Source organism: Salmo salar, chromosome ssa16, assembly GCF_905237065.1.
Source record: "Salmo salar chromosome ssa16, Ssal_v3.1, whole genome shotgun sequence".
Lineage (NCBI taxonomy): Eukaryota > Metazoa > Chordata > Actinopteri > Salmoniformes > Salmonidae > Salmo > Salmo salar.
The window spans coordinates 72341672-72355251 of NC_059457.1; the positions used below are offsets into that span (position 1 = coordinate 72341672).

The 13580-nt window shown below is 44.9% G+C and overlaps 1 protein-coding gene across 1 annotated transcript; it reads right to left on the minus strand.

Moving 5' to 3' along the window:
• Window positions 1–10536: 10536 nt before the first annotated feature.
• On the minus strand, window positions 10537–13312 carry LOC106574589 (titin homolog). The gene is made up of 2 exons (XM_045696808.1): window positions 11538–13312; window positions 10537–11263 (listed from the first exon to the last, which is right to left on the minus strand). The coding sequence occupies exons 1-2, from the start codon at window positions 13275–13277 to the stop codon at window positions 10550–10552; spliced, it is 2454 nt and encodes an 817-aa protein (XP_045552764.1). The 5' UTR covers window positions 13278–13312; the 3' UTR covers window positions 10537–10549.
• Window positions 13313–13580: the final 268 nt, after the last annotated feature.

Genomic DNA, 13580 nt, shown 5'->3' on the forward strand with positions numbered 1-13580 from the left:
ATGAACTATTTCGCTGCCAGACAAGGCTCCGCTGATAGCCAGGTGTAGCAGTGGTAAAGTGATGGGACTGCCGTTGGGACTCTGCTGTTGGGACAGCTTTATGTTGGGACAGCTTTATGTAGGCTCTAACAGTTTGTGGCCACCGTTTATCACCGTTATAGTGCAATTAATGTATTGTTTAGTGTTGTGTAGTGGCTTTTTTGGCATGCATCGCGCAATTTTTATGTTTCGTTTTTTTGCCAGATTTACAAGCTAAAATCGCTACTGATCATATTCCTTCTATCATATTCCCTCTATCATATTCCCCTCTATCATATCCCCCTCCTTCATGTTCCATGTATTATATCGCCCTCTGTCATATTCCTCTCTATCATATTCCCTCTATCATATTCCCTCTATCATATTCCCTCTATCATATTCCCTCTATCATATCCCCCTCTATCATATCCCCCTCCTTCATGTTCTGTGTATTATATCGCCCTCTGTCATATTCCTCTCTATCATATTCCCTCTATCATATTCCCTCTATCATATTGTGCTCGATCATATTCCTCTCGATCACATTGTAAGAACCGATGCCGGAGATGAGAAGCAGGTACGGGGAGTCAAACATTTAATCGGGAACAGACATAGAACAAGACAGGAACAGCTGCAGCATACGGGTAAACAAGGACATATGACAATCAACGCAGAAGCAGGGAACAGAGGGGGGAACCAGACAGATATAGGGAAGGTAATGACAGAGGTGATTGAGTCCAGGTGAGTCCAATAATCGCTGATGCGCGTGAAGGGGGGAAGGCAGGTGTGCGTAATGATGATGGCAGGAGTGCGCAATGATGGGGAGCCTGGCACCCTCTAGCGCCAGGGAGGGAGAGCGGGAGCAGGCGTGACAAATATTCCTCTATATCATATTCCCCTCTATCATATTCCTATCTATCATATTCCCCTGTATCATATTCCCTTCTATCATATTCCCTCTATCATATTCCCCTCTATCATATTCCTCTCTATCATATTCCCATGTATCATATTCCTCTCTATCATATTCCCCTGTATCATATTCCCCTCTATCAAATTCACTCTATCATATTTCTCTCTATCATATTCCCCTGTATCATATTCCCCTCTATCATATTCACTCTATCATATCAAATCAAATCAATCAAATGTATTTTTATATAGCCCTTCGTACATCAGCTGATATCTCAAAGTGCTGTACAGAAACCCAGCCTAAAACCCCAAACAGCAAGCAAAGCATGTGAAAGAAGCACGGTGGCTAGGAAAAACTCCCTAGGAAAAACTCCCTAGAAAGGCCAAAAACCTAGGAAGAAACCTAGAGAGGAACCATGCTATGAGGGGTGGCCAGTCCTCTTCTTGCTGTGCAGGGTGGATATTATAACAGAACATGGTCAAGATGTTAAAATGTTCATAAATGACCAGCATGGTCAAATAATAATAATCATAGTAGTTGTCGAGGGTGCAACAAGCACGTCCGGTGAACAGGTCAGGGTTCCATAGCCGCAGGCAGAACAGTTGAAACTGGAGCAGCAGCACGGCCAGGTGGACTGGGGACAGCAAGGAGTCATCATACCAGGTAGTCCTGAGGCATGGTCCTAGGGCTCAGGTCCTCCGAGAGAAAGACAGAAAGAGAGAAAGAGAGAATTAGAGAGAGCATATTTAAATTCACACAGGACACCGGATAAGATAAGAGAAATACTCCAGATGTAACAGACTGACCCTAGCCCCCCGACACATAAACTACTGCAGCATAAATACTGGAGGCTGAGACAGGAGGGATCAGAAGACACTGTGGCCCCATCCGATGATACCCCCGGACAGGGCCAAACAGGCAGGATATAACCCCACCCACTTTGCCAAAGCACAGCCCCCACACCACTAGATGGATGTCTCCAACCACCAACTTTCCGTCCTAAGACAAGGCCGAGTATAGCCCACAACGATCTCCGCCATGGCACAACCCAAGGGGGGGCGCCAACCCAGACAGGAAGACCACGTCAGTGACTCAACCCACTCAAGTGACGCACCCCTCCCATGGACGGCATGGAAGAACACCAGTAAGCCAGTGACTCAGCCCCTGTAAAAGGGTTAGAGGCAGAGAATCCCAGTGGAAAGAGGGGAACCGGCAAGGCAGAGACAGCAAGGGCGGTTCGTTGCTCCAGCCTTTCCGTTCACCTTCACACTCCTGGGCCAGACTATACTTAATCATAGGACCTACTGAAGAGATAAGTCTTCAGTAAAGACTTAAAGGTTGAGACTGAGTCTGCGTCTCTCACATTGGTAGGCAGACCATTCCATAAAAATGGAGCTCTATAGGAGAAAGCCCTACCTCCAGCCGTTTGCTTAGAAATTCTAGGGACAATTAGGAGGCCTGCGTCTTGTGACCGTAGCGTACGTGTAGGTATGTACGGCAGGACCAAATCGGAAAGATAGGTAGGAGCAAGCCCATGTAATGCTTTGTAGGTTAGCAGTAAAACCTTGAAATCAGCCCTTGCCTTAACAGGAAGCCAGTGTAGGGAGGCTAGCACTGGAGTAATATGATCACATTTTTTGGTTCTAGTCAGGATTCTAGCAGCCGTATTTAGCACTAACTGAAGTTTATTTAGTGCTTTATCCGGGTAGCCGGAAAGTAGAGCATTGCAGTAGTCCAGCCTAGAAGTAACAAAAGCATGGATTAATTTTTCTGCGTCATTTTTGGACAGAAAGTTTCTGATTTTTGCAATGTTACGTAGATGGAAAAAAGCTGTCCTTGAAACAGTCTTGATATGTTCTTCAAAAGAGAGATCAGGGTCCAGAGTAACGCCGAGGTCCTTCACAGTTTTATTTGAGACGACTGTACAACCATCCAGATTAATTGTCAGATTCAACAGAAGATCTCTTTGTTTCTTGGGACCTAGAACAAGCATCTCTGTTTTGTCCGAGTTTAAAAGTAGAAAGTTTGCAGCCATCCACTTCTTTATGTCTGAAACACAGGCTTCTAGCGAGGGCAATTTTGGGGCTTCACCATGTTTCATTGAAATGTACAGCTGTGTGTCGTCCGCATAGCAGTGATATTTAACATTATGTTTTCGAATGACATCCCCAAGAGGTAAAATATATAGTGAAAACAATAGTGGTCCTAAAACGGAACCTTGAGGAACACCGAAATTTACAATTGATTTGTCAGAGGACAAACCATTCACAGAGACAAACTGATATCTTTCCGACAGATAAGATCTAAACCAGGCCAGAACTTGTCCATGTAGACCAATTTGGGTTTCCAATCTCTCCAAAAGAATGTGGTGATCGATGGTATCAAAAGCGGCACTAAGATCTAGGAGCACGAGGACAGATGCAGAGCCTCGGTCTGACGTCATTAAAAGGTAATTTACCACCTTCACAAGTGCAGTCTCAGTGCTATGATGGGGTCTAAAACCAGACTGAAGCGTTTCGTATACATTGTTTGTCTTCAGGAAGGCAGTGAGTAGCTGTGCAACAGCTTTTTCTAAAATTTTTTAGAGGAATGGAAGATTCGATATAGGCCGATAGTTTTTTTATAATTTCTGGATCAAGATTCGGCTTTTTCAAGAGAGGCTTTATTACTGCCACTTTTAGTGAGCTTGGTACACATCCGGTGGATAGAGAGCCGTTTATTATGTTCAACATAGGAGGGCCAAGCACAGGAAGCAGCTCTTTCAGTAGTTTAGTTGGAATAGGGTCCAGTATGCAGCTTGAGGGTTTGGAGGCCATGATTATTTTCATCATTGTGTCAAGAGATATAGTACTTGATCCTAGGTCCTGGCAGAGTTGTGTAGACTCAGGACAATGGAGCTTTGGAGGAATACCCAGATTTAAAGAGGAGTCTGTAATTTGCTTTCTAATGATCATGATCTTTTCCTCAAAGAAGTTCATAAATGTATTACTGCTGAAGTGAAAGCCATCCTCCATTTGCGAAGGCTGCTTTTTAGTTAGCTTTGCGACAGTATCAAAAATAAATTTCGGAATGTTCTTATTTTCCTCAATTAAGTTGGAAAAATAGGATGATCGAGCAGCAGTGAGGGCTCTTCGATACTGCACGGTACTGTCTTTCCAAGCTAGTCAGAAGACTTCCAGTTTGGTGTGGCGCCATTTCCGTTCCAATTTTCTGGAAGCTTGCTTCAGAGCTCGTGTATTTTCTGTATACCAGGGAGCTAGTTTCTTATGACAGATGTTTTTAGTTTTTAGGGGTGCAACTGCATCTAGGGTATTGCGCAAGGTTAAATTGAGTTCCTCAGTTAGGTGGTTAACTGATTTTTGTCCTCTGACGTCCTTGGGTAGGCAGAGGCAGTCTGGAAGGGCATCAAGGAATCTTTGGGTTGTCTGAGAATTTATAGCACGACTTTTAATGCTCCTTGGTTGGGGTCTGAGCAGATTATTTGTTGCAATTGCAAACGTAATAAAATGGTGGTCCGATAGTCCAGGATTATGAGGAAAAACATTAAGATCCACAACATTTATTCCATGGGACAAAACTAGGTCCAGAGTATGACTGTGGCAGTGAGTAGGTCCAGAGACATGTTGGACAAAACCCACTGAGTCGATGATGGCTCCGAAAGCCTTTTGGAGTGGGTCTGTGGACTTTTCCATGTGAATGTTAAAGTCACCAAAAATTAGAATATTATCTGCTATGACTACAAGATCCGATAGGAATTCAGGGAACTCAGTGAGGAACACTGCATATGGCCCAGGAGGCCTGTAAACAGTAGCTATAAAAAGTGAGTGAGTAGGCTGCATAGATTTCATGACTAGAAGCTCAAAAGACGAAAACGTCATTGTTTTTTTTTTTTGTAAATTGAAATTTGCTATCGTAAATGTTAGCAACACCTCCGCCTTTGCGGGATGCGCGGGGGATATGGTCACTAGTGTAACCAGGGGGTGAGGCCTCATTTAACACAGTAAATTCATCAGGCTTAAGCCATGTTTCAGTCAGGCCAATCACATCAAGATTATTATCAGTGATTAGTTCATTGACTATAACTGCCTTGGAAGTGAGGGATCTAACATTAAGTAACCCAATTTTGAGATGTGAGGTATCACAATCTCTTTCAATAATGGCAGGAATGGAGGAGGTCTTTATACTAGTGAGATTGCTAAAGCGAACAGCGCCATTTTTAATTTTGCCCAACCTAGATCGAGGCACAGACACGGTCTCAATGGGGAAAGCTGAGCTGACTACGCTGACTGTGCTAGTGGCAGACTCCACTAAGCTGGCAGGCTGGCTAACAGCCAGCAGCCTGGCCTGCACCCTATTTCATTGTGGAGTTAGAGGAGTTAGAGCCCTGTCTATGTTCGTAGATAAGATGAGAGCACCCCTCCAGCTAGGATGGAGTCCGTCACTCCTCAACAGGCCAGGCTTGGTCCTGTTTGTGGGTGAGTCCCAGAAAGAGGGCCAATTATCTACAAATTCTATCTTTTGGGAGGGGCAGAAAACAGTTTTCAACCAGCGATTGAGTTGTGAGACTCTGCTGTAGAGCTCATCACTCCCCCTAACTGGGAGGGGGCCAGAGACAATTAATCGATGCCGACACATCTTTCTAGCTGATTTACACGCTGAAGCTATGTTGCGCTTGGTGACCTCTGACTGTTTCATCCTAACATCGTTGGTGCCGACGTGGATAACAATATCTCTATACTCTCTACACTCGCCAGTTTTAGCTTTAGCCAGCACCGTCTTTAGATTAGCCTTAACGTCGGTAGCCCTGCCCCCTGGTAAACAGTGTATGATCGCTGGATGATTAGTTTTAAGTCTAATACTGCGGGTAATGGAGTCGCCAATGACTAGGGTTTTCAATTTGTCAGAGCTAATGGTGGGAGCCGTCAGGCGTCTCAGACCCCACAACGGGAGGAGTAGAGACCAGAGAAGTCTCGGCCTCCGACTCCGACTCGCTTAATGGGGAGAACCGGTTGAAAGTTTCTGTCGGGTGAATAAGCGACACCGGTTGAGCATTCCTACAGCGTTTCCCTCCAGAAGCCATGAGAAAGTTGTCCGGCTGCGGGGACCGTGCGAGGGGGTTTATACTAACGTTACTATCTGTACTTACTGGTGGCACAGACGCTGTTTCATCCTTTCCTACACTGAAATTACCCTTGCCTAACGATTGCGTCTGAAGCTGGGCTTGCAGCACAGCTATCCTTGCCGTAAGGCGATCGTTCTCCTGTATATTATAAGTACAACGACTGCAATTAGAAGGCATCATGTTAATGTTACTTAGCTTCGGCTGTTTGAAGTCCTGACGAACCATGTCCAGATAAAACCTCCGGGGTGAAAAAGTTGAATGAAAAAAGTTGAGTGAGGGAAAAAGTAAAAAGTAAAAATATGAATGAAAAAAGTTGAGTGAGGGAAAAAGTAAAAATATACGGTAATGAAAAAGTAAAAAACCGTCAGGTAGCAAAGTAAGATCGGATTTGTTGTGTTTATTGTTTATTCAGTGGATGCTTTACTCTTTTTTTTGAAAATTAAAATATGAGTATCCATATTCCCGCTGTGCCTTGGTCCTCTTCTCTACATGACAACTTCTGTGACACAGTCGGACGTGTGTTTGTCTTGTCCCGTCTTGTCCCGTGTAAATAGTCGGTTTCCTCGTTTATTCGTACATATTTCATATATATTTTAATCTTGCTTTCCATTTATGAAGTGAATATACTTTCCTTCAACCCGCCTCACCCAATGTGGTACGGATCTGCTATTTTTATACTTTAGAACTGGAACCACCATCAGAAGATAGCCAGCTAAATATCTACTAGCTAGTAGCCAGTTAGCACCTGCTAGCGGTATTCAGCGTTAACTCGGACACCAGCCAGCTTCAGCTCGGTCAATACCTGCCAGTCCGCACAGCGGAATATCAACCCAGAGCATATAGGACTGCTTTTTCTCTACCACATCACCGGATTCCTGCCGCAAGCTCTGGACCGTTACACCGGATCATCGCAGCTGGCTAGCTCCAACCGAGTGGCTACTGCTGGCTAACGCCGCTGTCCTGAATCAAACACCAGTTAGCCTTGAGCTAGCCGAAAAGGTATACCAGCTAATTCTTGGGCTACAATACCTATTTTGCCAATTGGCCTGGAACCTTAATTGATGACACGGAGCCCCGACGATCCATCACGACTGGTCTGCCGACGTAATTTCACCTATTGCTGCTCATTGGACCCTTTGATCACTCGGCTACACATGCCTCTCCCTATTCCTGTAGCACTAATTCCAAAAGGTTTGGGACACTGTAAAGTCCATGGAGAATAAGAGCACCTCCTCCCAGCTGCCCACTTCACTGAGGCTAGGAAACACTGTCACCACCGATAAATCTATGACAACCGATCATTTCAAGAAGCATTTTTCTACGTCTGGCCATGCTTTCCACCTGGCAACTCCTACCCCGGCCAAAAGCTCTGCACCCCCCGCAGCAACGGGCCCAAGCCCCCTTCCCCCGCTTCTCCTTCACCCAAATTCAGAGAGCTGATGTTCTGAAAGAGCTGCAAAATCTTGATCCCTACAAATCAGCGGGGCTATACAATCTGGACCCTCTCTTTCTAAAATTATCTACCGAAATTGTTGCGACCACTATTACAAGCATGTTCAACCTCTCTTTTGTATCATCTGAGATCCCCGAAGATTGGAAAGCTGCCGCGGTAATCCCCCTCTTCAAAGGGGGAGACACTCTAGACCAAAACTGTTATAGACCTATATCCATTCTGCCGTGCCTTTCTAAATTCTTCGAAAGCCAAGTTCACAAACAGATCAACGACCATTTCGAGTCCCATTGTACCTTCTCCACTACGTAATCTGGTTTCCGAGCTGGTCATGGGTGCACCACAGCCACGCTCAATGTCCTAAACGATATCAAAAACGTAATTGATAAAAGACAGTACTGTTGTGGCGGATGAATCAGAATTAGTTGGGTAACATAGATAATTAAGATGTTTTATTTGCATAATATGCTTATGTGAGATACTTGTCATTAGAATGTATCCCTTTGGACTCTGGTGTTGACAGTTGCATGGCTTCCCTTAGCTGGGGCTCAGTCACTTGGGGCCCAGAGAGGGGAGAGGTCAGACTTGTCTTTCACATATCCCTGGTGCTATGCAGAATATCAGAAAGGGAAGAGGACAGGATGGAACATTGTCTTCATATGTGAATGTATCTGTTAAACCATGTGAAGGGATGGCGTGATTAATGGGGAACCAATTACTTGTCTCCACAATGTCTGTGAGCAAGTCACTCCCCTCTGTGAGCTTGTCCAGGAGTGGGATCAAGAGGGGGTTTACTTGAGATGGGAGTATCTAGAGCGGACAATTGATTTATTCCATTGGATGAGATGGTGTTTTTGTACTAAGAAGTACCAGGAACGAGATTAGAACCTCGTCATTAGGGACCAAACTGAACGATAATTTATAGCGAATGTTATCTGGCTAAGGGATACTCCTTTCTTAAATATAAAGTCCCTTTGTGAACTGTTTCTAAGATCTGTGGTTCGTCATGTAGGTTCAGAGGGGTGTATCTTGGCTATAAAAGATCTTTGTACTTTTGTGTAGTCACTTTCCAATGGTTCATAATAGAGATAGCGCATCATTGAAAGTCAAAGTGCTTTTGCAAAAGCTCTTATTATTAAAGATGTAGTTTAAGTATAACTCTGACTGGTGTGTGACGTTTGTAACTCTCCTCATTTGGTAATGCAGAAATTAGCCACCACACTGTGCAGCCATCTTAATCGACCTGGCCAAGGCTTTCGACTTTGTCAATAACCACATTCTTATCGGCAGACTCAATAGCCTTGGTTTCTCAAATGACTGCCTCGCCTGGTTCACCAACTACTTCTCTGATAGAGTTCAGTGTGTCAAATCGGAGGGCCTGTTGTCCGGACCTCTAGCAGTTTCTATGGGGGAGCCACAGGGTTCAACTCTCGGGCTGACTCTTTTCTCTGTACATATCAATGATGTCGCTCTTGCTGCGGGTGATTCTCTGATCCACCTCTGCGCAGACGACACCATTTAGTATAGATCTGTCTCTTCTTTGGACAGTGTGCTAACAAACCTAAACTTTCCTTCCAGACTCACATTAAGCATCTCCTATCCAAACAAAATCTAGAATTGGCTTCCTATTTCGCAACAAAGCCTCCTTCACTCATGCTGCCAAACATACCCTCGTAAAACTGACTATCCTACCAATTCTTTACTTCGGCGATGTCATTTACAAAATAGCCTCCAACACTCTACAAAGCAAATGTAGTCTATCACAGTGCCATCCGTTTTGTCACCAAAGCCCTGTATGCTCTCGTTGGCTGGCCCTCACTACATATTCGTTGCCAAACCCACTGGCTCCAGGTCATCTATAAGTCTTTGCTAGGTAAAGCCCCGCCTTATTTCAGCTCACTGGTCACCATAGCAACACCCACACATAGGACACGCTCCAACCAGGTATATTTCACTGGTCATCCCCAAAGCCAACACCTCCTTTGGCCGCCTTTCCTTCCAGTTCTCTGCTGCCAATTACTGGAACGAATTTCAAAAATCACTGAAGCTGGAGACTTATAGCTCCCTCTCTAACTTTAAGCATCAGCTGTCAGAGCAGCTTACCAATCACTGTACCTGTACACAGCCCATCTGTAAATCGCACACCCAACTACCGCATCCCCATATTGTTATTTATTTATTTTTGCTCTTTTGCACCCCAGTATTTCTACTTGCATATCATCTTCTGTACATCTACCACTCCAGTGTTAATGCTTAACTGTAGTTATTTCGCCTCTATGGCCTATTTATTGCCTTACCTCCCTAGTCTTACTACATTTGCACACACTGTACATAGATTTTTATATTGTGTTATTGACTGTACATTTCTTTATCCCATGTGTAACTCTGTGTTGTTGTTTTTGTCGCACTGCTTTGCTTTATCTTGGCCAGGTCGCAGTTGTAAGTGAGAACTTGTTCTCAACTGGCCTACCTGGTTAAAAAGTTGTGTTGTCTCTCTTGTCGTGATGTGTGTTTTGTCCTACATTTAAATTGTATTTATTTATTTTTAATCCCAGCCCCCATCCCCGCAGGAGGCCTTTTGCCTTTTGGTAGGCCGTCATTGTAAATAACAATTTGTTCTGAACTGACTTGCCTAGTTAAATAAAATAAATAAAATAAAATAGCATATTCCTCTGTATCACATTCCCTCTATCATTTTCCCTCTATCATATGTCCTCCATCATATGTCCTCTATCATATTTCCTCTATCATATTCCTCTCTATCATATTCCTCTCCACCATCCATCCACTCCCCTCCTTTTTCATCCTCCTCATCTCATCTCAGCACTGCCCCTCTCCATCGGGTAGATTTGGAATTCAACATTTATACACTCCCCAGATTTGTGAAAAGTAAACATTTTGTGATTATACAGTGTTGTACAGTATGCCTTAACAAAAATCGAACAGAGTAAACATTCTTTATTTATTTTTTAATTCTTTGTTTTTTCATTGCATGCAAAAATACCATATCCCTCCCTCCCTCCCTACTCTCTCTCTATTACCCAGTCTACTCATCCATCTTCAAGCTTTCATCCCTTCCCTGCACTTCTATCACCCTCTCAGTTCCACCTCCAGCTGGCTCCCTCTTTTTCTTCTTCTCCAGTCTCTTCCTCTCCTCTTTCCTCATCTTTTCTCTCTTCTTCTCCTCTTTTACTTGAATCTTTCGCTCCATCTCCAGGAACTCAGCTTGAGCTTTCTCTCTCTTTTTCAGCTCCTCATAACACTTCTTCTCTTTCTTAATTCTGTCTTTCATCATGGCATTATGTATCTTCATCAGCCCCTCTAACCTCTTTTTCTCTGCCTTTTCCTTCTCTTTGCTTTCCTTCTCACTCTTTTTCTGTTCTAACTTCTCCCTCTTTTTCTCAGCCTTCATGACTTTCTTCTGCTCTTTCTCTCTCTCATTCATCTCTTTCTTCTCCCTCTTTTTTTGCTCCTCCTCCTTGTCTTTCATCTCCTTTCTCTCTTTCTCATCATCTTTCAACTTCTTATTCAGTTTCTTATTTTCCTCTTTTTCCTTCATCTTCAAAAACTGGATTTTCTTCATGGGGTTCATGACCAGAAAGCCCACTCTTCCCAGGATGGTCACTGCTCTCTCTGATGAAACCATCCCATTGGAGCACTTGGAATGGGCACAGTCTGCCTCATGCTTCAATCCCTCCTTCGGGCTCATCTCCTTGACGCTCCTCTCTTCACTCTCAATTTCAATGCCAATGCAATAATCCTAACAGGAAAACATTGAGTCTAGGTGTAAAATTGTTTCAATGTGGCACATTCAATACACAATTGAGTGATCAACATACAATGATGGCCTAATAACCCTAGTGAGGGGTGATGTTTTATACTATGAGCAAAGAGCAGCAGGGTTGGGGTCAATTCCATTTCAATTCCGGTCAATTCAGGAAGTACTCTAAAATTCCAGTTCTCTTCAACGTATTGAATTGAAATGGAACTGACCACCATCCCTGTAAAGTAGTAGTGTAAAATAGGACACCTACCTTTGCCTCTTCCAGGGTCCAGGGCCTGGGTTCCTCCTCCTCTGACCTGCATATGGAGGCTCCCACTCTAACAGGCGTCTTAGTGACCACGCAGATCAGAGGGGTGGGCAGCTCATCATTGCGGGTTGCCAGAGTTAAGTTAGCATCTGAGACCAGCTGGTGACCGTGAGGGCAGATATCCAACTCCACAGTAGTGCCCCTCCCTTTCTGATCTGGCTGCTTGTGGTCCTTGTCATGGATGCATTCCAGGCTTGGAGGAAGTGCATGGACAGGGCTTTTATCACCTGTCAGTTCCTCTCTCTTGACAGTGGATGCAACTGCACATGCCTCTATGTCAACTGAGCACTCTGTGGTGTTCTTAACAGTCTCCTCTGGCTGTTTGTGGTCAATGTTGTGGGTGCAGGGTAGCCTTTGAGGCAGTGCTGCGGGAGCAGGAGGACTTTTATGAGTCAAAAACTCCTCTTGGAGGACAGTAGACACAGAAGCGGCTGCTTCACTGGCAACTGGACACTTGCTGGCGCCCTCTACTGCCTCCTCTGGCCGTTTGTAGTCATTGTCAAAGACAAGTTGCAGACTTGAAGGCAGCACTGTGTGAAGAGCTGTAGCTGCCGATGGATCCTCTCTATTAGCAACTGATGCCTCTGCGGCGACTGAGCACTCAGTGGCGCCCTCTATCGTCTCCTCTGGCTGCTTATGGTCATTGTCCAAAATGTGTGACAAGCTTGGAGGCAGCCTTGGAGCAGGGCTTTTATCCAGGTCCTCTCCCTGGACAATGGAATTGCCTGCAGTGATCTCTGTGGCAAGGGAGGACTCTGTGGCATCCTCTTTTTCCTCCTTGGTCAGTTTGTGGTCAGAGTCACAGATATATGGTGAGCTTGGAGGCAGTGCTGCAGGGTCAGGAGGGCTTTGATCAGCTGCCATGTCCTCTTTGAGGTGAGTGGACACATCATTGGTTGTTTCACTGGCAACTGGACACTTGTTGGTTCCCTCTGCTGCTGCCCCTGACAGTTTGTTGTCAATGTCAAAGACACCTGGCACACTTGGAGGCAGCATTGGGACAGGGCATTTCGCTGCTGATCTGTCCACTCCATCAACAGTAGCTGTGTCTGAAGTGGCCTCTGTAGCAAATGAGACCTCATAGGCATCCTCTACTGTGTGCTCTGGAGGCATGAAGTCATTGTCAAAGACTGGTGGCAGGCATGGAGGCTGCACTGAAGGAAGAATTCTAGCTTCCCATCGGTTCTCTCTCTTGACAGTGGCTGTACCTGCAGTGGCCACATTGGCAACTCGGCACTCCATGGCTGAAACAGCAAGCTGGGAGGTTTCCGGGACATTGAATGAATTGCCAATGAACCGCTGAGCCAGTGGTGGAAGGGAGAAAGGATAGAATCTGTCCTCTTCCTTGATATTAGATATTGCCACTGGAGCAACTGAGACCTCAGTGGTTCCCTCTGTCTGCTGTGGTGGAATGGAGTCATCGTTAAAGAAGTGTGGCAGGTATCGATGAAGCATTGAGGAAAGATGTGTATCTGTCGATAAGTCCTCTCTTTTACCAGCAGATACATCTGCAGTGGCCTCTGTGGCAACTGGGCACTCAGCAGGGACAAAGTAGGAAAATACAATGAACCGCTGTGCATCCTGAGCGCGTATGGCCAATGGAGAGGGGGGATGCAACATGGTTGGTATAGGCCTCCGATTGGTGAAAGCCAGTGGTGGGAGGGAGTCAATACAGGGAGCCATGAACTCAGTGAGTGGACGGTTGGTCACATCTCTCACATTCTGCGGGAGAAAAGAAACAGACCTGATGAAAGTGATCACCTTCAGTACATACATACTTTATGAGTGAACACTATATACTTATACCATCACATATACAGTGCCTTCGGAAAGTATTCAGACCCCTTCACTTTTCCACATTTTGTTACCTCACAGCCTTACTCTAAAACTGATTAAATCATTTTTTTTGCTCATCAATCTAATGTCTTCCATTGAAGAATGATGGAGGCTGGCCGCTGTGTTCTTGGGGACCTTCAATGCTGCAGA